The 27,540-nt window shown below is 40.4% G+C and overlaps 1 protein-coding gene across 4 annotated transcripts; it reads right to left on the minus strand.

Moving 5' to 3' along the window:
- Positions 1 to 1,290: 1,290 nt before the first annotated feature.
- Positions 1,291 to 24,075, minus strand: PRPF3 (pre-mRNA processing factor 3). Of its 4 annotated transcripts, none has more exons than XM_021004455.2 (16): positions 23,971 to 24,075; positions 21,550 to 21,750; positions 19,413 to 19,543; positions 17,093 to 17,239; positions 16,290 to 16,373; positions 15,300 to 15,520; positions 14,131 to 14,437; positions 11,979 to 12,145; positions 11,393 to 11,472; positions 10,325 to 10,468; positions 9,514 to 9,613; positions 9,202 to 9,315; positions 8,317 to 8,435; positions 7,936 to 8,019; positions 6,426 to 6,487; positions 1,291 to 1,683 (listed from the first exon to the last, which is right to left on the minus strand). In XM_021004455.2, the coding sequence occupies exons 2-16, from the start codon at positions 21,692 to 21,694 to the stop codon at positions 1,537 to 1,539; spliced, it is 2,052 nt and encodes a 683-aa protein (XP_020860114.1). In that variant the 5' UTR covers positions 21,695 to 21,750; positions 23,971 to 24,075; the 3' UTR covers positions 1,291 to 1,536. The 4 variants fall into 4 exon arrangements, with proteins under 4 accessions (XP_020860114.1, XP_020860122.1, XP_020860130.1 ...); XM_021004463.2 differs by lacking the exon at positions 23,971 to 24,075 and adding an exon at positions 23,832 to 23,963; XM_021004471.2 differs by lacking the exon at positions 6,426 to 6,487.
- Between the last annotated feature and the right edge of the window lie 3,465 nt (positions 24,076 to 27,540).

A 27,540-nucleotide genomic window follows, 5' to 3' on the forward strand; every position in this document is an offset into this window, starting at 1 on the left:
GTGATCCTCACAACAACCTTGTGAGGTAGGTAGTAGTAATAGCAGCTCACATTTATATAACGTTTAAACGTTTACAAAATGCTTTCCTCACAACAACCCTGTGAAGTGGGTAATACAAGTATTTTCTCCATTTTTACAAATGAGGACTCAGATTAGTTAAAGAGCTTGCCCAGTGTCACAGCTAATAATGTGGTGGAGCCTTGAACCCAAGTCTTCTGACTTCAAGTACCCACTGTTACCACATTACTTAAAAAAAAAAACCACCTTGGTCCATTTAGAAACTTATAAATATGTCTCCTAACAAAAAGGTTGGTAAGCTCTTGCTCCAGGACATAAGGGACAATTGGCTAAACAGTGCTTTTTGTACCTGGAAGAACTTGGGGGGTAGGGAAAGAGAGGATATGTGTTAGGAAAACTATTTTCCCTGATGACTGAGAACCTGTTGTAAGTTCAAAATATGCACAAGTTGACTGACACCACAACTTGGTTAGCATTATTACTTTTAAGATCCTTTTAGGGGAACACCAAAGGTAAGCATACTTTCTCTACCTCCACTCCCCAACAGTGTTCCATTAATACCCCTGAGCTAGAAGGAACTTAAGAGATGTTGTTGAATCCCCAGCATTATACTAATGAGGAAATGGAGGCCAAGAGAATTTAAGTGACTTGCCCAAGATCACACAGGAAGTAAAAAGAGCTAGGATTTAAACTCAAGATCCTAAATCCAAATCCAGAACTCTTTCCATTTGCCTGGTGCAATTTATGCAGCATAAATGGAGGGTATAGTTAGTATGAAGGAATCTCAGACCTTAAGACTATTTCTAGAATTACTTGAGAGGATGTTAGGGTGACTAACATCTCCTCAAGCTATCCTAGAGATACCAAATATCTCAGAGTAGGATTCTAGTAGTCTCTGAGGGCAGGGGGAAAAGACGATTTTTACTTTGTAAAAGAAAGAAGCTGTGCTAAATTTCCGAATCCTCCTGCTTCATCCATCTACCTACTACATCTTTCATTACTTCTCTATATCCCACTGCCAATCTCTCCTCTCCACCAGAAAGGGACTTGGAAGTTTGCTGGATAGGAGTATCAAATACCTACTTGCTGTCTAGATGCTACCGAGGAAATGAGATCCTATCAGGAATACCTCTCCTCTCACTACCCCACTCTGCTCCAAAAAATACTAGTCTTTACTGCTTCAATCATAAAAATGTCCCTATTATATTTGTCAAAAGACTGGAATAAAAAAAGTACCCTCAAACACCTATGTGTGAAAAATGCCATACCAGGTTTAAAAATAATTCTTTAATCATATGCACAGAAAGGGAAAAAGGAAGGCAGCACCAGACTGACTGGGAACAGAGCAGCGGTTCTCCCGCAGTCCCACAGCTCTGCCTGGTAGTTTTTGGAGATCTCTCTCACACGTGTGCACACACGTGTGCACACACAGACACACAGAGAGGTTGGGATGGAGGAATAAAGGAAAGCTGGAGGGACAAAGGCAGTGGAGAGGAATGGGTGGGGACTGTAGTTGTCTCAGTCGGTGGACTCCAACACGGACTCACTCAGTGCAAGGTCCCAGTAATGTTCAGCCCCATGCTTTTTGAAATGCTCTCTGGCCATGTTCTCTGTGGGGCACTGTTTGAACTTCATTTCTCCAAAGCTCCGATCTTTGGCTGTACCCTGGGAAAGAGACAGGGAGCAAAATAGAGTAGTAAGAAAAACTGTCAAAGATTTCAGTTCTTCATACATACATCATGGGAGATACCCAGAAAAGGAAATAACCCAAAATACCTCACTTCCCTTTCTTCTGTCCCACATCTCTTACCTCTGCTAGTCAACTCTTAATTATCTCATTGAGGACAGAATACAAAGCAATTTTCAATCCCTGGATGGATTTTCTTGCTGAACATACTTATTCTATCTTCTTGTTCCTACATATTTTAATCTTTCAAGGGATCTGTGATCCCACTCATGTGGGTACCCTTCCAACAAGGCAAATTGAAAACCTTGAATATCGATCTCTTCCTGGGTTATTTATCTGTGTCCTTCCATAAATCCTCCAAAGTATGGAGGGATGGGGGGTAGCACAGGGGGAAATGGGGATCCATTGGTGTTAGGGTCTTTTCTTTAAGGCTTTTAACTTTACTCTGAGGTTACCTAATCGGGTTGTTCACCTGTTAGCCCTTACTCTTGTTACATAACATGCCTACCTCTTTTTCTGGTCAAATGTATTTTCATCAGTATCTTTTATGCAGTTCAACATTGGTAACATTCTGTAGCCTATTTACTTAAAGATGCTTCCTTCTATCATTGCCTTTCATGTGACTCACAATTTTGATTCTTTAGAAACTGTTGGTGTTCCATGGATTGTAGCCATATGACAAGTGAGATCATGTAAAGCACTTTAAAATGCTATATAAACATTAATATTATATTGGCATTAAAATTTTTTTTTGTTTCAGAATATAGCTTGAGATTGTTGAAAGCACTGGGAATTTCCTAAATATAATTAATCCTTCTGTCTCCCTCTTATTTAATTGTAGACCCAGCTCACTATCTATTTGTAGAATCTGTCCAACACATATCTAACAAGGGATCAGCTCAGTGGGTTGTTGAGTCAACTGCGTTTCATGTACTCTAGACATTAAGCAGTCTTCATCCACTTGGTTATTACTGTGTAGATTATCAGGCCAACCCCCTTGAAAATTCTCGGAATCTCACGGATGTTCCGAAGTGTTCTGGACCTTGATGCAATCAGCAAAATGCCTTGTAAAAACAGTTAAATGAAAGCCTTTATCATCTCTAGGAAATCTCTCTTCCTTTTAGTCTTTTTTGGACATTCTCCATGACAGAGGCCAGTAACTTTGGGGAGCATATTTACCTGTTAAGACTCAAGTGATAGTAATAAGAAAATCTTTCAACAAAGATATCTCTGTTGCATACATCAAGGAATCTTGTATGATATTAACACATATGGGACATCTTTTTGTAGTAGAGGCCTGGTTGGTATGTATTCAGAGAGTTCATTTTAATAGCTTGACACATGACTAAGACAGTGATGACAAAAAAAGCTATTATGCATCTCAAAATAAAATGCCAACTACTCCTGAACCCTTGTGGTCTAAGTTTCAACCCTACTAAACTAAAATGAATCTCTTCAAGGTTAACCATTAAATCCAAGACTTTGTCTTTATCTTCTTTGACCGCTCTATAAAGGTAACCATCCCTTCCCTCCTATATTCTCTCTCCTCCCTGATTTTTCTTGTACTAGTTTTCTTCCTACCTGTCTTAACTACTCCTTCAGTTTCCTTTGTTGGTAATCATCTTCCGCCCACTAAGTATGAGTATATGCCAAGATTGTCCACAGCTCTCATGATCTCATCAGCTCCCATATTATTGACACAGATGACTCTCATACCTACATACCTAGCTCTCATCTCTTTCCTGAATTCCAACCTGCACTAGCAATTATTTGCTTGATATTTCATATTCAGTATCTTTTCCTTCAAAACTCACCCCTCTTGGGGCAGCTAGGTGGCACAGTGGATAAAGCAACTGGCTCTGAAATCAGGAGGACCTGAGTTCAAATCTGACCTCAGACCAAACACTTGACACTTACTAGCTGTGTGACCCTGGGCAAGTCACTTAACCCCAACTGCCTAAAAAGAAAAGAAACAAAACAAAACAAAAAACAACTCATCTCTCTTCCTAATTTTCTTATTTATGGCAAGGAAATTTTTCCATGACACCCAGATTTGCAACCTCAGTCATCCTCAATTCTTTACTCTCCTGTCATCCCCAACCATATCTAATCAGCTACTCAGTTTTGTCAACTTTGTCTCCAGAACATCTCTTCAATTCATTCTCTTCTCTCCACTGAAAGGCCATCACCCAGGTTCAGGATTTCATTACCTCTCAAATGGATTATTGCAATAGCCTGCTGATTCATTTCCCTATCTCCCTTCTACAGTAATGCATCCTCTACACAGCTGTCAAATTGACATTCCTAAAACACAGATCTCACTCCTTTGCTCAAGAAGTTTCAGTGGTTCCCTAATGCCTCTAAGATAAAATGCAAATTTCTCTGTTTGGCATTTTAAATCCTCCACAATCTGGATCCAACCTATCTTTCTAGAATGATTTCACACTCCTCCCCTTCGGACGCCCTCCAAGTTCCAACCAAACTGGCTCACTCACTGTTCCTCCTATACAACGTTCCATCTCCCACCACCCATTTGCACAAGCTGTCCTTCATGCTCTTCCTTACTTCCTTTTTCCATCTCATGAAGGCTGGCAAAATGATAAAAAAAAAGACAAGGACAAATGTTTAAGGGACTGTGGAAGAACAAGTATATTAGAACAATCTTGGTGGAGATGTTTAGCCTTTCTGGAAAGCAATTTGGAACTATACCCAGGAAAATGATCAAACTATCATACCCTTTGACCCAGCTATCCTAGGCCTAATATGGAGCCTAAAGAAATAAAAGGAGGAAAAGGACCTATGTGTACAAAAATATTTTTAAAAGATCTTTTTGTGGGAGCCCGAAATTGGAAACTAAGGGACTGGCTAAATAAGCTGTAATAAATGAATATAATGGACTATTACTGTGTCATAAGAACAATTTCATGGGAAACTGAGAAGTCCCTTATGAATTGATGCAAAGTGGGGAGAACTAGGAAAACAATTTACAGAATTACAATAGAGAAAAACTTGAAATACTTTAGAACTCTGATTAACACAATAATAAGCCACGAGTAAAAAAAAATAAGATAAAACACACCATTCTTCTCCTGACAGCGCTGATGATCTTAAATGCAGAGAGGCAGATACATTTCTGTACATGGCTAACTGGTTTTGGTATTGAGGGATTCAGGGAATTTTTCCCCTTGTTTAATTCTCTTCATTGAGGTGGTTGGTGGGAAGTGCAAGTGGCAAGTAAATTAAAAAAATAAAAATGCTGGCTGTTTGGAAAAAAAAATCAATAACTATTGACCCATGTGGTAAAAAACTTTTCAGAGTGATCTATACATACATCAAAGGAATATTTGATGACAGTATGAAAGGAACAGATTTCCTTTCACAAAGGATATTTTACAGAAGACCACCTTTATAGTCAGAACTGACTGAAATATATAGACCACTAGTATCAAATTCAAACAGAAACTGATTCCTATGCCCCACATATTGACTTAGAAAACCACAAATTACATTATCTATGTTCTGTTGCACTTTTATTTTGTTAAACAGTCCTCAATTATATTTTAATCTGGTTCAGGCCTACTTAGGAGTTTTTTGTGGGGGAAGTTTGACATCTCTGTTGTAAAGAATATAAGATTCTGCTGTATGCATTGTTTGCTAACTGTATATTTTGTAAAACAGAACACCAATTTAAAAGCTCTCCTTAACCAAAATGTTTCCCATGCATGTATCAAAATCACACAAGATGAAAGATTTAAGAGAGAACTCAAACAATCTGCCAATTATTAATATCAAAGTATGCTTGCCAAAAGGTGTTTGCTGCTCTTGTGGAGGTTGTTCAACACAAGAGTCCAAATGGAAGAGGAATTCTCCATAGATGGTGACATACTTTCAAATGATCCTCTTTGTAGATAGAACTGTGTATTATATAAAGCCCCAGAACATTTCATAGCCTCCTAAATGAAACCCATAATTATTTTAAAGAATTTGGCCTACTTCTCTATATGGAAAAAAAATGTTTGAATAATGACTAATTTATACAGGCTATGATAGGTAGATGGACAAGCCAGAGACTTAATACATGAGTACATAATATATCTTCGTCAAAGGCTGGAGATGGACAATTAACTAGTCTCAGAATTAAATAAGACTTAATCTTTGGGAAATCAAATAGTGCTTTTTAAAAGACCCAAATCCAATCCCTGAAACAAAGATCCATTTTTTAACACCAACATTCTTCTGCCAATGCTATAATAATTGCTAAACATGGACCACAACATCTGAAGAATAAAAATGTTACATCCCCCCAATGGAAACCAATACTAGACCTCAGTAAATCATAATATAAGAAATTAAGAAATCAGGAAAAATGCTGTAAAACATAATGTTAAAAAAATACATTATGGAAAATGCAGCTGGGCTAGTCCTGCAGTGAGAGCTAGAGATAATGAGTGGATGGTTAATGTGCTCTAGTGATGCCCACACAGTGTAAAGAAATCTAGAGGAGCCATGGAACAATGTGGACCTTCCATAATTCAGCCATGACCCTGCCCTGGAAGGATGAGGTATAGTATCCCCATCAACAAAACCAGAGATCCACTGAGGTATCAAAGAAGACTGATGACCTCAATGCTCCCTCAATTAGCACAATTTAGAACTGATTTCTGACACAAATCTCTTCTGATTTGGTATTTCAGAAAAAGCTACTGGAAAAACCACCTACCTCCCAGACCAATGCACACTTGTTGGTTTTTTTCACAGCCTCCTCATCAGACTCATCATCATCTAGAAAAGACAACATGGCTAAGCCTGGCTCCAAACAGACCCAGATGTACAGTTTTACAAACTGCCATTGAAAAATCCTCTAAGCTTCACATCACCTTTTAAAAATATTCAAGACAGCCACATTTAAATGCTTCCTCTTCTCCAAATGTGGCACAGTGTGATGCACTAGACCTCAAGTCATGAAGACACTGAGTTTAAAACCAGCCTAGATACTTACTAGTTATGTGACACTGGACAAGCCACTTAATCCCCCTCTGTATCTGTTTCTTTATCTCTTAAGATGAGGATAAGAACAGCACCTACCTCCCAGGTTTGTGAGGATAAAATGAGGTATTTATAAAGTGCTTTGCAAACCTTAAAGCACTATATTAAACACTAACTATTGTTATTATCATCAAATGTAAGTTATGTAGAGTACTGTTCATAAATTGAATTGAAAGCTCCAAACAAGTAGGGACTTTCAACAAGTCAAATAAAGAAATCTTGTACCTGGCACAAAAAATAAAAATAGATGAATGAATGAATGAATGAATGAATGAATGTATGTATGTATGTGTGTGTGTGTGTGTGTGTGTGTGTGTGTGTGTGTGTGTGTGTAACTAAGATTTACAAAACACTTTAGGCACATTATCTCATTTGACCTTTACAACAACCTTAAGTGTTATTCCCATTTTACAAGTGAGGAAACTGAGGCTCAGGGTGGTTAAGTGACTTGCTCAATGATCAGACAGCTAGTGTCTGAAAGGGAATTTGAATCCAGGTCCATCTTGCTTCCAAATCTAGCACTCTTTCAGCTGTATCATACTTCCTCTAAGATATAGAATATATTTTTTACTCTTAGGGAACATTTTCTACTCTTAGGGAAGTTGTAGTTTAATAGAATTACTACCATGTTATAAGGAAAACTTTAGGAACATTTTAAAATGCAACATTAAACAAATTATATGCAAACAGAATATTTTAATTCTTTGAAGAGTGCAAAGTAAAGGAGCTATCAAAACGTAGGCAGTTAATAAATCAAGTATATTGCTTTGGGTAGCAAGTTTTGGGGCTGGATGGGAAAAAGATATGACGTTGTGGAGAGGCAAAGCATTGCAAGGCACGAGGCATATGCACAGGCCCATGAATTGGTGGCCAGATAATTGTGTATAAGGGTCAACAGTATCCGCGTATGACAAAGCAGAGTGCCCTGGCAACTGCAACACAGGAATCAAGTTGTAGAAGATCTTTGAAGACCAGGCAGATAATTAAGTTAATTGCGTATGTGAAGCAAAATAAATGTCATGTGAATAATTATGACACTGGCAGTAACTCTTTCCCCAAATTAATATTCCACCCAATTTTGGGGGAATAAAGGTAAAGAAGTGAGATGTAATACTCAGCCCCATCCCTCCCCTCCCAATTCTCTACCCCCTCCTCCCCCATTTACCCCTCTAACCCCCATTCACCATCTCCCTTCGTGTTAGATGTCTGTTCATCCCACTTTATCCGGTGCAGCATTAGACGCTTGAACTTTTTCTGAGCCTTAGGGCCTAGAAAGAGAGGAGACAGAATTTTTACCCCCCTCTTTCCTCCCCAGACTTGGGCTAGGAAAGTGGTAATAGAAAGACCCTCTGAGCCCATGTGATGTCCAGAATTTTTAATGTGATGATTGGTACAACCCCTGTAGGTACTACCCTAAGCTATGGGTCTTCTACTACCAGGATACTAAGAGATAGGGTTAGAGGGTCTTGCTCCAAGATGTGCCTCTCAAATACTTCTCCCCCCCATCCCCGATCTAGGTTTCAGTATCCTCGGTATACTTCTTTGACCCCTTAATCCAAACTCACCCCCTTCTACCACCACAACGTTGACATCCTTGTGAAGCACCACCACCCCTGAAAGGTACAGCTGCCCAGCATTGGCCTCAATCTTGAACTTCTTGGCTGGGTTGCTCAAATTTCGTACTCTGGAGACAGGGAAAGTGTGGTTATGTATTTTAACTTAAGTGTTAGCAGCTGATTAAATGGAGTGGAAAAATAAACCTACACGTCCAAATACGGATTTTTCCAAATTTGTTTCTCAAAAACAAAACAAAAAGCTTTTTTTGTCTTTACATATGGAAAACTGCTGATTGTTTAAACGGCATAATTAATGAACTCTTAAAAGTATTTCAACTGTTTTATATCTCTATCCCCCCACATCACTTAACAGTCCCCAGAAACAGAAGGTACTCCACAAATTTTTCTTGGTGAGTCAGCAATAAATTCATTTTGAAGTAGGAGAGTATAACTGTAATAGCTGAATGGTAGGACATGATAAAAATCAATATGAAGGTGAGGGAAGCAGGGCTATCAGTACTTTCTTGAAAGTTGTTCTAAGTGAAATGAAACCAGAAATGTTAAGTTCTAAAAATGGATGAGCAGCCCCAGTTTATAATCTGGTTGTAAGAGGTTTGTTCATTCAGCCTAGCAGATCAATACTAATTCACTGACCCAAAGTCAAAGAAAAAAGACTTTACTACACTGGCAGAAGAATTTAAAATCACAACAGAAATTTTACTTCCCAGGTCCAATCCCACTCCTATTAAAGCTCTTAAGCCCCTAACTTCATTAATTTAACACTGGGGTTGGTGTTAGGAAAGCTTTGTGGACTGTACCAACCGCCCCAAGCATTGGTTTGTCATACTATTTTGATATTTACGTGGGCAACACTGGCCCAACAAAGACACCTACCTATATACAGATATGTGTACCCCCTGTGAAATGTCTTCTTTTAGCTTTTTAATTTTCTTGACCTTTCTCTGTTCTGCTGTTAGTTTTCGGGCAGCATTGGCCTCTTCATGCGCTCTGTCGTGACAGGAAGGACATCCACAAGTAAGAAAGGCATTGAAGACCAGAGGCAGGGCTGAGGGAAAGAGAGAGCAACAGAGGACTCTCCCCTCCTCCGTCTACCAGTCCCCCAAGGGAGGCCAAAATCCAACGTGCTATCCCACAGTGTGAAAAAGAACCCTGCCCGAGGTCCCCACCTTGTTCCAGGGCACTTACTTCTGTCTTTTTGCCATCTGGGCTCTGACGTGGGCTTCCACTTTTGTGGGGTCTTGAACAGCTTCTGTGCCTAATACTCTCATCAAGTTGGAAATTCTTACTGCATCAGAGACAAAACAGTGTTGCCTACACGTCATTTCTTCAGCTGAGACAGCCTTTCCTATCTCTCTTCCTCTAACCTATGTCCCCAATACCATTTAAAACACCTGGAAGAGTATTTCCTAATAAATGCAATGATAGGGTAACTTTTCCCTCTGCATTTCCTCAGTTTATGTAGCAAATTAACACTAAGCTAAATTACATTGCAGCTAACTTGTTGCTTTGTTTTGACTATGGAATGAACTTTTCTCTCCCTGTGTACTGAATCTTGAGCTAGACTGAAAAGTGCTTGATGTCAAAGAGGATGTCTCTCTCTCTCTCTATGGAATGTCCTCCTGTCCTGGCAACACAGGCAAAGAGAGAAGGGATCTCCAGTATGACTTGATATTCTTCTTAATGAATTTTTAAAGCACCTTTCCTCCTAAAAGCTCAATACAATACATAGCATTCTTAAATAACTCTTAACAAAAGATTTCTAAACATCTGGAAAATAAGTAAATAAGTTACTTTAAATAAATTCACTCATACTGTGAAAACTTGGAAGAGAAGGGAAAAGGAAAAAAGTGAATACAATTTTGCATAATATGACCTTCTGTACATACATAGTAGTCCTCTAGTAAACGTCAAGGCAAGGAAGAAGAAATACTGAAAATTACCAAGATAAAATAGTTCATGCTGCCATCCTTCTCCCCCTTGCCCTAAGAGTTCTCACCTTTGGGTTCAGGAGGAGGCATCAAACCCAGCCTGACTTTCTCTTGTAGCTCCTTCTGAGCTTCCCTCCGTGTCTGACGCCTAAGTTTTTTCTGTTCCTTTTTGGTGAGGTACACTCCCAATGTCACTGGCGTGTCACTGTCCACTGTTAAGAGAAGCATAGAGAGGGAGGCAGATTAGAGGAGCCCGTATTAATGTGAAGCACAGTTAAGCCTATGTAGGGGGTAGAATGTATCTCAGCCTAGAAGATATTTACTGCAGCTGGACAGTTACAGAGATTGAACGAAACTCTGCAGCTCCCTTTAGAACGGAGAAAGAAGGAAGAGGGGAGTGGTGCAATGTTCAGTGTTGGGCACCTGCATGCTTCTTTATTCTCTCTTAAAAAAACAAAAATTAAAAATCTGCTTTTAAAGTCTAGATGACTCATGTTAGAAGTAACTGGGGAAAACTGGATTAAATGAAACTAAACACCAAACTTTAGTGGACTCACTGAAGGACAAAGGATAGGACTCAGGCCTGCAAAGTCCAGTGTACTAGTTTCTACCATACAATTGCATGCTTTCTGGACCTGAGTTTACTAATCTGTAAAAGGGAGGGCCAGACTCGATCTTCAAGATACCTCATGTACTCTATGATTTCTCAAACTGATAATGCAAAACAAAAAAGGGGAAGAAAGGAAAGTACAGAAAGTGAATAGAGATCAGTGTGGAACATGAGCTGGAGCCACGATGCCAGAAAAAGTCCAGCTTACTATTAAGGCAAAAGGGGTGTTTTAAGTGCAAAGATATGTTCAACAAATGGACTTTTCCCCAGCCAAAGCCATTAAACATAGATGGTAGAGCCCCCACCACAATAAGCTACTCAAGATAACATTCAGAGATCTGGAACCAGCAATAACAATTTCATCTAAAGCAAAGCTAGAAAGATTGAATACAAAGGAATAGGTTAGGGAAGCACTGACTATGGCACCAATTATTTTCTCTTTCTTTGTAGTCAGATTATGATTAAGTCAGGATGAGGAGAAAAAGAACAACCCATTAACAAAGTGGGTAAATGATCTACACTTTACCTGGAGGGTTTAGCTGGGCTGGATGCTCTACAAGGTTTGTGATCCCAAAATAGTCCTCTTTCTTGGGTGCTTCCCCTGTACTAGAATTAGGGAAAGAAGAAGAAAACAAGGATATGTGAGTAGAGATGATTTCAAAGAAGTGGGACTCCCAAAGACTTCCCCTACACTCACTCAAGCACCTCTTTAGTATTTATGTGCTCGTTATATAAAATGTGGATCGTGCCATCTTCCCTACATACTGCCAAATGCTAATTTTTAATCACAATTTGACTACTATATATCTAGGTGAACTATGTAATTAATCAATTGTATTTAAGAAATACAAATTGACTTTACTGTTAGTGCATTAAGAACATAATTAGAAAAGTAAACAGGTTGAAAAACATTATTTTTGATTATCTACAGCTTCAAATTACCTAAACTTATTTTTCTCCATAGCCAAAATGAAGATTGACGGTTGTACTACAAATGAACTTACATATACATGTTTATTTATAATCCTTAAATGTATGCTTTGAATTTTTTTCACATGTCTCATCTCCCCCATTTAGATTATATCTCAAAAAATGTTAACTAGTAAACTCACGGGTCAAAACCATTGGGGATAATGTAGGAGTCCCACCACTCAATATCAGGAATCTCTCCTTCTTTTAGTTCTTTTTTAGGAGCAATGAGCGCCAACTTGGTTGAAGTATGGATGCCAGTTTTTCTGGCTGCCTGTGAGATCTCCGCCTGCAGCTTCTCTAGCTGAGCCTGAGAATCAGAAAACACAGATGCAAGAGGAAGCTGAAGTCACGGTAATTTGGTAGGTGAAAGAAGCCTGTCTTTAAAAACATTTCACTTTTTGGGCTGTCTTTTCACTACCATTTGACCACTTTAGTAAATTCCCAAAGATTCAAGGACAAAGGCTACTACAACTCACCAGAAGGGGAAGACCAGAAGCCTACACCCAGGACTTGGATGACTTCAAGGCTCAACTCTAAATCACATACCCCAGAAGTAGCTGAATGCCTTAGATACCATTGTTCTACTGTGCTCCCATGATGTATTGTTATTCTAATGTGCCTAGCATCTAACAGAGACGGTGGGAAAATGACACTGACCCTGAAGCAACGAATTTCACTGAAGATAAACAAAATGTAGTCTTCTCTGGCATTCTTATTTTAAGGAAAGGTACTGCAGGCTTGGGCATATCAGTGTGAAAAATGGTGGCTGGATCTACACTTGCAATTGCACAGTCTACATTTGCCCATTGGTTCTAGGACCCTGAAAGATCTTAACGCTGAAGTTGTTTGGGGATTGTACACCCAAGACACCAGGAAAGACTTGTGCATGGAAGTGCCTCTAATACCTCATGACCCACAAAAAAAAAAAAAGCTTTTGAGTTCCTTAGGGGGAATCACAGATTTAGAACTGGACTTAAAAGATAATCCAACCCTCTCATTTTACAGATAAGGAAACTGAGGCCCAAAGATGAAAATAGTAAGTGGCAGAACCAGGCTTTGGACCCATGGCTTCTGACAACAAATCCAATGATTTTTCCACAGCCTTTATTAACATTATTAACAGTTTAAGAGATTTACATAATAGGGAGAATAGGGGAGAGCCTGGGTATCCCAGGACTATGTAAATGTAAAGCTGCTAAATCACCTCCTTCAGGAAGACTTCTCTACTAATCTGACTCAACTCTGATCATTTCATTCACTTTAGTGTACCTTTAGCATTTATGCATATATCAGAGCCCCAACCTGGGGAAGACAATCTTCTCAGCAAAAGAGTAGGTCAACAGTACGGCTGACCTGGCTGAGATCGAGTACTTCAAGCATGTTTCATTTCTTTTTCTAATCAGCTTGATTCTAGGACTCCACTGACCCCAGCCTTGACTAGTCAACTCTTCCCCATACCCCCACATTCCACCTCTTTCTCAGGAACTGAAAACCAAGGCAATATTATTTTTGCTACTGTGAAGGGTATGACAATTTACTGATCTAAAGTTCCATTCAAAATCAAGAGTTGTAGAACAGCTGAAGCTCCTTTTTCCTATCATTTACTCCCTGCTCTCCCTCATAGTCATGTGTATCAACTCCATGCCTCCTCCCATATCTCTAACCAAACTCTTTTATCCTGCCAGTGTGCCCTCTAGAATCTATTATTAACAAACTGCTCTCTACATTAAGACAGTGTTGTCCCCTTGGAAATTGCTTTTTATATTTTATATTTATTTATTTGTATTTGTATAGGTTGTCTTCCCTCTTCCCCAACAGAATGTAAGCTTTTTGAGGATAGGCAGCTTTATTTTATGTGTGTCCTCAGTGCCAAACACCATGCCTAGCTCCTAATAAATTCTTGTTGAATCAGAGCCATCACATTCAGCCAAAAATTCCCATGAAAATTCACTATGGACAGAAAGGGGGAAATAGATCTTTTGCAACTTATAGTCCATTCAATTATCCACATCATGCAGATCATCTGAAGCAAATTTTAATCCTAAATTAGCTTTTCCCATTTGAGCTGTAACCTTGCAGCTTAACCTCATCAGGTGGTATGTTCTCAGAGAGTGCAAACTCAATTTAATATCAGCCTAATGAGAATATAATTAAGCAAATCCAACATAAAACTATGAAATGTATGGCTGCTGCCCTGCAATACACGAATAATTTAGTAGCAACTATATTATAAACATTCTAATTTCCTTTCTGCTAGCTTCCTGAATTTTTTCAAGCTTTCTCACCAGTTACCTTTGTCCGTAATCTCTGAGCAATCTTTTCAAATTTGCCCTTGTCATGGAACTTAAAGGTACGTCTTTGGCGCTGGGAAGGGGCAATGGAGACTCGGGGATCAAAAAATGTGTTGGATTCCATATCCTCTGATGGCTTTTCCTTGAGCTGCTGCTTGAACTGTTCTCGCTTCACAGCCCGAATGTTAGCCTTTAGTGTTGGCATTCGGTGTGTCAACTCAATCTCTTTGCCTGTAGCATCTACTGTTCGGCCTTGTTCATCCAGGATCAGGGGTGTAGGCTTTGTCTGGTCCTTCAGCTCCACCTTCCTGGGAGGAAAAGGGGGAGTAGGAAAAAAAGCCCAATTTACAATTTTATCTGGAACCCTAGGGAAGAGCTAGATTAAGAAATTTTAAGATGTTTCATGCTATCTTCAATAAGTAATAAGAAATACCTCAATTATAACTAATCAAACTGAATAATCTAATATGGGGCATAAATTATAATAACAAAAAGATCCATAAATTATAAAACTGGTTATATGGAATTATAACTGTCTTGTAAACTGAATTTCTTTTTTTTTTTTTTTGGTTGGGCGGTGTGGGGGTTAAGTGACTTGCCCAAGGGTCACACAGCTAGTAAGTGTTATGTGTCTGAGGCCAGATTTGAACTCAGGTCGTTCTGAATCCAAGGCCGGTGCTCTATCCACTGCGCCACCTAGCTGCCCCTGTAAACTGAATTTCTTAAAGCTCATCTATCCCATTTAATTAGGATCAAACAAGGCGGTGAAAACTGATTCCTAACACTGATCTAGACTCATTCCAGCCATTAAAAGAGGACTTACGACAAGCAGCTTTTCAAAATGGTTTAGAACACTGGTCTGGTTTAAAACAAATTAGTTTAATGAAATGAGCCCTGGGCAAAAAGACCTGATTTCTAATTTGATTTGAAAACCTTCTGGGTGACCATAACTTCATTTTTCACATCTGTAAAATAAGAATAATTCTTGCCCCCTTAGGGATTCAGGACAAATTCAACAGATATTTACCCATCACTTACATGGATCTTTGAACAGTGTTTGAAAAACAATTTAGGTTGTTTTGAAGAAATAATGTCAAAGAATGCCAAAGGCTTTTCTCAACTGTTACCTTCAAAAAGAGCAAAGGGTCCAAAAGGAAAGCGAGTACTCACGGGGGAGCAATGCCCATAGCATGAAGGTTGGCCAATCCAACCATGTTGGCATTGCCAATAAGTCCTGGTTTCAGTGCCAGCTGAGCCTGGATCCGAGCTTGTAGTTCAGCTGCTTTCCGTGCCTTTTCGATGGCATCATTCATAAAGGTGGCAGCCTGAGAAGGCTGAATAGTATTGCCAATTGGCAGCCGTTCTGGTTGAGAGGAGGAAGGAGTCTTTGGCTATGAGAAGTACAGGAAAAAAAGACAAAGTTAAAAGGGGAGGGAATAGAGATTCACTGAATTTCAGATGGGATTTATCAGGTTTTGGGTCCAAAAAATGCCACCATACCTGGATGTGCAACCAAGTGATACTGTAAGAGTTACGTAACTCACTTTCCCTCCTCAATACGCTCCCCTCCCACCAAGCCACCCTTCATACTACTACCAGATTAACCTCATTTATATACATGGGTGGTCAAAACCCTTCAATGGTGGCCTACTGACAATTAAAAGTTACAACTTCTTAGGCTGGCATTCAATGCAATGAACAATCTAGCAATGCTCCACCTTTTCTAGCTTTTTCATACACTGCCCCATTCATGGCAATATAATCTGGCCAAACAAGGGTAGTCACTATATCCTCTACACATCCTGTACCATCTCATCTCCATGCCTTTGCTCATTGTACTAAAAAGAACCCACCTCATCTCTACAGATGAAATCATACCCATTCTTGAAGTCTCTACCAAAAGTCTTTCCCAATGTTCCTTGTCACTAAAGTCCTCCTCTCCAAGGAGTACTAAATGAGTTCCAGCTCTTTTACACACTACGTATTATTTGTTGTAGTTATTTTTGTAACCTTTACTAGATTATAAGCTTCATGTGAACAGAAACAATGTCTTATTTAATACTTGTTACTAATATGCAAAGACTAGGCATTTAACAGATGTTTGCTGGAGATTGTTGGAATGTGGGATTCAGCTCTTTTTGATGGCAGTGACTACTATACCTGAGGGGTGGGAGGACTAATGAAGCTCAGCTGTTTTTTCCTTTCCTCAATCTGCCTTGTGGCTGCCTCCATCATTTGTTTGATCTGCAGACAAAGTATAGTGGTTAATACCATCTTCCTTCCTTCCTATTACAGAAGATTAAGTCGCAAGGAACTTCCAATATCTAGCTGAGCCCTGATAATCTCAAGCTGTTTTGTGGAAAATTTGGTAAATGCAAAGATGTGGATGTGAATTTTTGGCAAATATCTGCTAAGTGTGCCCAAACTGCCTCCTTCTGAGACCAGAGTACAAGAGCACATCCTTCCCCCTTACTTCAAAGATTCCCACCCCACTCTATACTCCATCTTTGAAGTATTCTTCTTGTTCAAAAGAAGCCTGGAACACTAAAGTTTCAGGAATCAAAGACAACGCCTGCTTTTATGTTAACATTTTCCATAACAGTAATTCTGTGGGCAATTTCTTTTAAGCCTTTAAAATGTTTTAAATGTTAAAACCTCAATTTCATTTTAAAGTAATATAATGTGTGGCAGTGAGAGCTTAAAGCATATTATTTCCTGTCCTAAAACCATGACCTTTAGGCTTTGTTACCTCCTTTTCCACATCACCCAGAACCATAAGTAGTAGGTATTTTTTGGCTACCTGACTATAATGCTTCACTCCATAAAGAATATTGAACAGCAAAAGGAAACATCACTTTCCTAGCAGCTAAACAAAATCTCAATTCAAGGCCACGTTGGATCTAGATTCATGTCCCCTCAATCCTCAATTCACAAACTACTTACCTCTTCTGTCTGTCACTAACCTGTAATTTGGTCAGCATTCCTGGGCTTTCAGACGGTGGTCCAGGAATTACCTCTGGCTCCTCCTCCACCTCCTCAAACCTTGGTATACGCCTCTTCTTCACCCCCGATGACTCCTTAGATATCTCTGAGTCATCACCAAACACCTCCTGGGAGAAGCCAAAACAAGAGGCAGATTTGTTTTCTGTTCTTAGTGACAAAATGCCATCATACCCCCAACCCAATTAGTTTTGTGTGGCTTTGCCCTGGGGGTTATAACAGAGCCTTGCAGATAGCTACTTGATAAGACCCAGGGGTAAGCCTAGCCTTGAAGGCCCTCCATCAACTGTTAGCTCCATCTTACCACCTTTATTACTCTCCTACACAGATCCTCTGGTCCATTCAAGCAAATTTCCACCTCTGTCTTTATAAATACCATTGCTCACACATCCTCCCTCTCTTCCTCTCCACCAACTCAGATCCCACCACTCCTAAAATCTTATTCAAAACTCACCTCCTTCAGGAAGCTTTTGCTGATTAATAACCTCACCTAATTCTGATTACACCTCTGTTTTATACCCTCAAGCATGTATGTATAATGTTTGAGCTATACTAAGTTGCATTTGTTGACATTCTGCTTGGTATGTGTTCTTTATCATGTGTATGTGTTCTGGCTCCCCAACTAGATCTAAGTTCTTCAAGGGCAAAAACTCTTTGTTCCTTCGTACTCCCCCACAGCACTCAGTTCAAGGCCCAGCACACAAAAGACACTGATTGTCTACTTTTCAAAGTGAGTTTAACATGGCCAACAACGGCCAAGTGGAAGGGGCAATGGGAAAAAGCAAATGTACACACCGGTGGTAGGCTTTGGGTGACATCCCCTCTTCACTAGGAGGGCTCGTGTTTTGCAAGGACATATCCTCAGTCAGGGGCGGGCGCTTCCTGGAATTCCTACAGTTCAAGAGAAAGGACTCTCCCATAATATATATAGTGTGTGGGAATAGGGACCTAAGGGGACCAAAAGTGGGACCTCTGTCCCAAGGTTCCTTAAGCATAAAGATGCTAAAACATCTCCTCCAGGAAGACTTCTTGACTAATACCACCCAACTCTGATTACTTCATTCATTCTAGCATATTTTCAGCATTTATACACATACAGTAGAGCCCCAGTATAATGTAAACTACTATTATACAGATTCTGTCAAGTCCCCTAAACATAACAAAATTAAAAGTATGATAGCCCATAAGGTAGGTATCAGTCCTGTCCCCCAACACCAACATTATAAAGGGGTTCCACTGTACTTTAAAACAGCTAAATATTTTACACCTCTCTTGGCATCTCACATCTATGTTCTATCTCCCCATTAAACTATGATTTTTCTCAAGTTTCTCAATATTCTTTATATTTCTTTAGAGCCCTACATATAAAAGGTATGTGGTGTTCACTATTTCTCTCTGGTCTAGGTCTTTCTGTATCCTGGCTGCTGTGGGGCTGGGAGAAAATTCCTTACCCTTCTCTACAACCTGGTAATGCTGGTGGCATGGCCAAAACAGCAAAATATTAAAATATCTTGGAAGGATAGGGAAACAGGAGATTCTGTGACGGGATTTACAGAAATAAGTAAAAAGCAAGAAGAAAAGAAATTTAAGCCAAGTAAGACCAGCAGATGGACTACTGCTGATGAAAAAAAAGGGGGCATCACCTATATGGAACCCAAAATAAAAAGTAATGGAGCAGAAAACTACAGGTTGTCCATGAAACTGGTGTCCCTTAGCTATGAGCTCCCCGAAGAGAGCATCTTTGGTGGTATGTTCTATGGAAAACAAGTATGCTCAATGCATATTCGATACTTATTTTTCAGGAACACCAGCCACAAGTTCTACTAGGAATTCCTTAAAAACTAATAACAATGAAAGCTGTATCTCAGGGAAGCAATGGACCTAGACTCAGAGGCAACAGGTTAGGACCCAAATAGGGAAAAAACAAAATCACAAAACCCTAGGAAGAAGCTATTATTTATTACAGGTGGTGAGAAGAAAAAGTGAAGAGATGGACACCAATAATTCCTTATCTTACAGCACAACTATGTATGTAAAGGGTAAAACTACTGGTTTTCTGGAGTGTTTGCCTCATGATGTGTTTCCATGTTTCACCACCATAAACTAAAGAAAAAAAATCAAAGGTGGTATAAAAACAAATTCACTGTCTGTTCTACAGCCTAGAGCTTTCTCTTGAATGTTAGGAATTCTATTGTGTCTATGTGTGTGATCACACAAAGTTTAGCTGCTAGTGTTACCACTGAAAATATTCCCATGCCATTTAATCAGCCAACCAAAACCTACCTTCAACTCTCGTTTTCTACTCCTGTCACTACTAGACTTGGAATGTCTGGAACTACGACCCTCCTCCACTGCCTCAAACAGTTTGTCGACAAACCGAAGGGTAGAATCATCGAGAAAAGGCTTCAAGTGATCTGGTGAAGAAAAAGGTAGAAGTTGAAAGGTCTGAGAGTTTAAAACAGTTCTGTATATACTTCAGGCTCTCCAAAGCATCTATTAAATGAAGTGATTTAGTACTAACAGTACAAAGTGCCTAGATCAACTATTCTTCTCCACCCAAAAGAGTGTTCTTGATTTTTTCTGTGGGATTCTCTTAAGTGCAGTGTTTTATGGAGACATTTTTCTTATGGTTTATGAGGCAGAAATGTAGGTTATAGTTTTCATGGAGTGGAAAGTGGCAACAGTCTGAGTTCCAGATAAAAACTACCTCATGGTCAAGAATCATGGGAATTTGTGTGACCTATTTTTCAAGAGAGAATTCCATATTACATTAATATAAGGATATGTGGCTTGAGCAAACTAAATCTCCAATTTAAGAGTTTCATTAAATTCAACCCCTTCCTATTATTCCAAAGGGCCTATGCAGACAATTAAAACCACAAAATATACGTGCCGCAAGGAATGTGTGTCAACATCCTAAAAGCAATAAACAATAATAAACTTAAAATATGATTAAGACAGTTTTGAAAAAGTTACTAGAAAACTTCAGGGCCACAAATACTTTCACAACTTCATTGTTGTTATTATTCTCCTTTAGCTTCAAATCCCTTTATGAATACCATAGAGAGAAAACACCCAGAGAAGGATCTGAGATAAATAGCATCAAAACAAAAAAAAGCCTGTGATTACTAGGGAACAGAATTCAATTATTATTCTTTAAAAGAAAAGGCAAGATAAAGTAAGATATTGATACCAGAGTGTTTTAAGAATCAGTCCAATAACCCAATCTTATGAAGAAACTCAAAATCTCCCTCAAGTGGTAAGCACTAAACTGATGGCATGGGAGACACATCATTAGCAAAATCCAAATCTCCCAACTTTTTAATTTCACTCAAGTACTCTGTAAGGTTTGGCTTCAACCTGGATACTTCAGATACATTTTTATTGAAAGTTCCTTTGTTTCCTCTATTGTGTTATAGGATTTTCTACACTGTCAAAAATTATTGATATAGAGGGGATCAGGGGTACAAGGTAAATAAAAATTTATGCCTATATGGTTTTGGAAGATGTAACATGATGTTTTTATTATAGCTGACTTACTTTTCTAATTATATTTAAAGTTATTAAAAGAATTATACGTGTACAAACACACACAATATTTGCTTTATGTAAGCAGACCATTCTGCAGACCTCTACACAAAGTGATTTTTTTACCTAATGTGAATTTGCCCATGGATGTGGGGAAAGGAGGGCAAGTAGGGGGCCATGTACTCATGGAGGGAGGGGCCTGGACAGAACTGAGAGGGTAGAAATGGGGGGCCAGACAAAGACAATGATAGGAGAAGACGGCTGACCCATGGGGCCAGCTACAGACATGCAGTACCCGTGCACAGACAAATGGAAGACAGACACACAGGGCTGGACAAGTGGGCAGTGTGGGGCAAAGGTCTTCTCTCTTGGTGCCAGAGGTCTCAGGCCAAGCTTTGTATCCGGTGGCAGGGCTATCTCTGCATACCTCCATACTTCTGCTTTCACTTGGAAAGCTTTAAAAAAAATTTTTTTTGGGGGGAAGCCATGGAGCACCAAGCCAAGGGGCAGGAGTGGAAAAGAGAGAAATTGCAGTATTGTAAAGTTAACATAGGTGTTTTTTGGAATGGGGACTTCTCTCAGAATTCTTTATAAAAAGTTGAATTTGTGTAATGCAAATTTTCATAAAGCAAAAATTGTCTATATATAAACATTTTATGTACATAAAACATATCATAAACACACATGACTAAGGAGATTCAAAGGACACTAAGTAGGTAATCCTAAAGCAAATAATTAAGATTGACTATTCCTATTATGCAACTCAAGGAAAATAGAGCCTTCTTCCTTCAAAGTTCCAATATCATTTTAACTCTAACAAGAACACTTCAAATATTTCAGTCCTTTGTGTCGGGCTGAGAGACATATGCAGGGATCCAGAGAAAATACATACCAGCTGCTTTCTTCTTATCCATGCCCTTTCCTACACAATTTAATGCTGCGGTGACCACTGTGGGTTCTGAGAAACCCAATACCCTCTTCACTGTCTTCTCAATCCATGGCTTCAGCTCATCCAGCTCCCTCTTGGACAGGGCCATTCTTCAGAAGAAGGAACAATGGACAGTGAGACAACCTTAGATACTCAACACAGCACCTATGAGTGAATCATGAAAAAGTGATTGGGAAGGGTAGGAGACCAAAAATAATACATAGTGATGTTTATTTTATTAGAAATGTCTTCTCCCCAGCTACCTCCTACACGCCTGGGCAAGTTACTGTACTACAACTGCGGATAAATTCCTATTCCTCCCACTGGTAACAACCTCTGTAAAGAAAAACCAAAAGAGAGCATCTCTTACACTAACCCTGGGGAAACTAAGCCGAGTACTGTATTCTGGAGCTTCCTCCCTGATACTATTACGTCTACAGAGCCGGGCAGATTACATAATATGGAAATATAGACGATGTTTTTCAGAAGTCATCTCGTGGCCTCAGGCATGGCCTCCCCTAACTTCACTCTGACTGGCAGAATCCTGTTCTGTGGGATCATAACACAGGGCAGTGGGTCACGAAGTACTTACGGTAAGGTGAAACACTAATTTCATACTAAGGCTTACAACTTCTAAGAACATTCCTTTACAGATTTTTATCTTCATGCCACCATACCTCAATTTCATTTAAAAACTCTATGACCAACCCTCTCATAATGCAAGTTCACATGAAAGACCATTTTGATGAGGTGCTTGAAGGGAACATAACCTTGCTAGACAAGGATCATAGAAGTGAGGATGCATACCCTTCCTCTCTTCTGACTGTTCTTTCCCTCTAGTCTCCTAATTCTTGAGTTCAGCAGAGAAAAAAAAAACCACTGAGGATTCTTCTGAACAATAGACCTTCTGACTCAACAGTCTACTAAGCAGGGCTGTCATTTATATTCACACTTTTACTTGTCTAACTAAATCAGAAGCTATTCATTGACCTAAGACATTTTCTTATGTATTCTCCCTATATCATCTGGCACAGTGCTCAGGACGTGGGAGAAAATAATTGCTCATTGATTTAGCCTTTTCAAACCTAAGCAAGCGCATATATCAGAGTTTCTGTCCAATTTGTAATTCTAGCTTTCTTCACTTGAAAGCTTTCTTCATTTAAATCTTCTTTAGGGTGTCCTAAGACATCTTTTCCCTATGAGAAATAGAGTAATGTCTTCATTTCAAGACAGAGGAGGCCTTTACAAGTTCGCACTCTGTACTGCCACCAAGCTATGATTTTGAATTTGGGATAAAACAAGACAGAAAGGCCACAGAGGAAAAAATGAAACTAAAGGAGAAAAACCACACAGAGGACATTCTGAACCTTGAGTATCCAGCATCCATCTTGCTGAAAGAAAACTCATCAACAATCCTATTCACCTATCAATTAGACAACAGAGGAGCCTCTCCGGAGTATCTCAATCTGCTTTGGGAATCAGAGCTTAAAAAGACTATGTTTTCCAAATTCTACTTGACCATATACACTCCTGAATTAAGGAAACAGAGTGGGAATGATATCATGCGTGGTACTGAGAGGGATCCTGGTATTGTTGCCAAGAGTAGGGAATAGGCAACTTAATTCCTCTGGCTTTCAGGATTCCACCTGCACAACAGGGATTAAGACAAAATGGTTTGCTTATCCTCAGAGGATTGTTGTGAGGACCAAGTTAAACAGAGAGCGTTCTTTTGTAAATACTTTAAAAACCACAAAAGGAAAAACATTGCCATCGTCACATCCGTAGCGTTTATGGGACTGGAATGGTTAGATATGATGCTGAACGCTCGTAAACGAAACCCTCACCACCACATGCCAGTTCATATGAAATGAAAACAAAACAATAGGTGTGGGTGGCACACAAATCAGCTCTGGGGAGTACAACTTGGCACTGTCACTGGGCAGATGACAACAGATTTTAAAGTACAGCAAAGATAATCACCCCACCTCCACTAGGCAGTCCGAATGACCCCCAATGAATAGGAAGGGTGGAAGTTTCCAGTCCAGTTATTTACGTTTCTCCTCTCGGGATGCTTCCCCAGACATACTCTTCTTTCCCCTTTGACCTAACTCCCTCCCAGCCGCCCACTCTCCCCCCACCCCCCGGTTCTGCCCGTGCACCTCACCTCAGCCTGAGCCTCTTTTCCCCTTCCCGCCCCCGCCCTCTTCCTCCCTACAATCCCCGCCACCCCACTCCCCCTCAGAAACCTCTCCTCGACCACTTTCCGTTGGGCCCATTCGCCTAACGAGCCGCCACCTCCAATTCTGCTCTGACTGCGGCCAGGGCTGGGAGGCTGAGCCCCCAGGCCCCATGGCCAGCCACACCGGGCCCGAGCCCGCTACTCACCTCACAAACTTCAGCCCCTGAGACGGAGCCCGAACGTTACACCGGAACCGGAAGTCGTCCGAACTTACGGCTTGCCGTCGTTACTGCTGCCTCCGCCACGCGGCTTCCCGCCCGGCGCCCCTGGCACGTGACGGTGGCGAGCCCAAGGGGTGCAGAGCAATGCGGGTAGGTCCACTCGCCCGCCCACCCGCCGCAGCGCATGCGCAAGATTCTCTCGAAGCCTAGGAGGACTTCCGATTGCCAGGAGTATCCGCCCACCATTAATGCCGTGCGGAAAACCGGAAGTTCATTCTTCCGGAAGAGGAAGTAGAGCCGGCAGACGTTTCCCTGTGTGGGAAGCGAGCGCTTTAAGGCTAGACTCTCTTTCACCAGCCTTCCGCTTCGCGTGCGAAGTAAGATTTGTGCTCTCGGTCCCGAGACTAATTCCGCCGACGTGTAGTAAGCGCCGACGTGGTGCAGAGCACTGTGCTAGGACCTGGTAAAGTGTGAACAATGAAAGCAGGCTTTCATCGTTGGCGCACGGCATGTAGGTTCACGGTATTGCTTGGCGGCTGCATATGGAGAGCCTCAAAGTCGTCTGAGGAAGGTGGTTCCAATCTCTCATCATCTTTAAAGTGGGCATAATGGGATAAAGAAGCTAGTTAAGTACACTTTGTAGCACCACCTGACTCACAAAGTTGTACAGCGCTCCGAAACCATTAGTAAGTTCTCAGTGCCAGACACTGAAAAGGCAGTCCCTGCTCTCAAGGAGTTCATAATCCAGTGCGGGAAGACAACATGCAAACAACCGTGTACAAACATGCCGTATACAGGATAAATCAATAGAGGGAAGGCACTGGCATTAAGGAGGTTTGGGAGAGGCCTCTTGGAGAAGGTGAGTTAGTTGAGACTTCAAGGAAGGTTGGCAGAGAGGAGGAGAGGGAACATTCCAGGCATGGGGGAGAGTCAGTGTAAGTGCTTAGAGTGGAAGATGGATTATCTTGTCGGAAGAACAGCAGGGAGGCCAGTGTCACTGGATTGCAGAGTACCTGGTTGAGGGAGTGGTGGTGTTAAGATGTAAGAAGACTGGAAAGATTGGAAGGGGCCAGAATACAGAGGGCTTTGTAGAAGACAAATAGAGGATTTTATGTTTGATCCTGGAGGTAATCTGGAGCCAGATTGTGTGCATTAGGAAAGTCAGATCTCTGTGTTAAGAAAGCTAATTTGAGAACTGAGTAGATGATGGACTGAAAGGGGGAGGGGGAGAGACTTATGGCAGACGGATCCACCAACACGCTATTGCAGTAGTCCAGGTGTGATTGAGGCTTGCACCAGCAGGATGGTAGTGTCAGAGACAAGGGGTTATATCAAGAAATGTGAGAAACAACAAGATTTCGCAGTTGACTGGCTATTGGGAACGAGAGAGAGTTGTGAGCCTTGGTGACTGGGAAGATGGTGGCATCCTGGACAGTAATAGGGAAGCTGGGATGACGGGAAGGATTGAGGAAAAGATAAGGAATTCCGTTTTGGGCATGTGGAGCTCAAGATGTCCATGAGACATCCGAGTTTGAGATGTCCAGTAGGTAGCTGAGGATGAAAGAACAAAGGTCAGGAGAGAAGTAGACAGGTAAATGTGAAAATCATCTGAATAGAGATGATAGTTGAATTCTTGGAAACTGATGAAATCACCAAGTGCAGTAATAAAGAGAGTCCAGAATAGAGCCTTAAGGGCATACCCATGATTAATGGGCATGCTGTGAATGAAGATCCAGCAAGGAGACTGAGAAAAAGCAATCATACAGTAAAACCGGGAGAGACAAGTGTCATAAAAACCTAAAGAGAGTATGAAGGAAAAGAGGGTGATTAACTTTATCAAAGACTGTAGAAAGGCCAAGAAGGATTAGGATTGAGAAAAGACCATTAGATTTGGCAGTTAAAAGATCATTGCTAATTTTGAGGTCTCAGTTGAACAATGATGTTGGAAGCCTGACTGTAGAGAGCTAATAAGAGAGTGAGAGGAAAGGAAGTGGAGCCAGTGATCACAGTGAGCCTTCTTAAAGAGTTTAGTCACACAAAAAAGAAAAGAGACATAGGGTGACAGCAAGGAAGGGTGGATCAAGTAAGGGTTTTTTGAGGATGGAGAAGACATGAACATATTTGTAGGCAGTAGGGCAGTAGCCTGTAGATAGAGATTGAAGAAAAGAGAGAGTTGGGATGATACAGTGGGCAGTCTAGAGAGGGAGAAGACAGAATGGAATAAAGTTATTAAAAAGTAAGCCATATAGATGTTAGTTATTATGATGTCATGTTCAAGGAAGATCATTACCATCTGAGAGATCAGATTTATGGCAGAAAGGAAACTTAGAGTCATCCAGTTCAACCTCCTTATTTTCCAGGTGAGGTAACTGAAGCTGAGAGCTAAAGTACCTTGCCTAGTAGTAAGTAGTATGAAAGAGATGGGATCTGAGTTGGACTTCAAAAGTTGGAGGGGGTGGCAGCTAGGTGGCACAGTGGATAGAGCACCAGCCCTGGAGTTAGGAGAACCTGAGTTCAGATCCATCCTCAGACACATAACACTTACTAGCTGTGTGACCCTGGGCAAGTCACTTAACCCCATTGCATAGCCCTCCCCCCCAAAAAAAAAGAAGTGGGATAGAACCCATGAGTGGCTAATGTGCTTTCAGTGTGAGTGAGAGAGAGAGACCCAGTTTCAAAAGAGAAATTTTTTTTAATTGGAGAATATAATTTTTAATAAAAGTGGCAACTCTTGTCTGTGGCAGTGTCTGGTAAATGTCCTGTATATAAGCCCTCAACATTTACTGATTTTATTTTTCTAAAGGTATTGTACAGATGTGTAAGTTGTTAGTTATCACATTTTTTGAACATTGCCACAGTTGTTTTAAAAGGCACAAGTAGAGTCCTAGCCATTAGAGAGTGAAGCAGTAATTTCTATCAGTGTTTTTCAAACAGGAAAAAAGTCTTCCTTTTCAATAAGTCTCTTATGGCACAGGCAGCCTTCCTTCAGCATCATTTTTCCATTTCTACCTCTTTGCTTTTTTTATGTCCTGGATTAGCTTCCACCTTCCTCACAATAAATCTCTGTCAGTTAAATTCCACAGACATTTATTATTTACCTACTCTGTTTGTTTTGTTTGTTCTTTTTTTTTTTTGGTGAGGCAGTTGAGGTCAAGTGACTTTTGCCTAGGGTCACACAGCTAGTAAGTATCAAGTGTCTGAGGCCGGGTTTGAACTCTAGTCCTCCTGACTCTGAGGCTGGAGCTCTATCTACTGTGCCATCTAGCTGCCCCACTATTTACCTACTTTGAATGATGCTGGGAATACAAAAATAAAAGTGCCTGCCCTCAGTGGACTTACATTACTTTACATGAGGATACACCTAAAAAGATGTGTAAATCTGAAGTGATTAAGGAGAGATAAAGAAGTAACAACAATCTTGATAAAAATCTGCAATAAAGAGAAACTGAGGCACAAGTTTCCAAGAATGATCAATTTATTAGCCAGGTTACCGGGTTCTCCAGAATCTATAGCAACGGGAAAAATGCAGAGTTGAACAACATCCTCCGGAAAGTC

Source organism: Phascolarctos cinereus, unplaced genomic scaffold, assembly GCF_003287225.1.
Source record: "Phascolarctos cinereus isolate Bilbo 61053 unplaced genomic scaffold, phaCin_HiC Scaffold_5;HRSCAF=322, whole genome shotgun sequence".
Lineage (NCBI taxonomy): Eukaryota > Metazoa > Chordata > Mammalia > Diprotodontia > Phascolarctidae > Phascolarctos > Phascolarctos cinereus.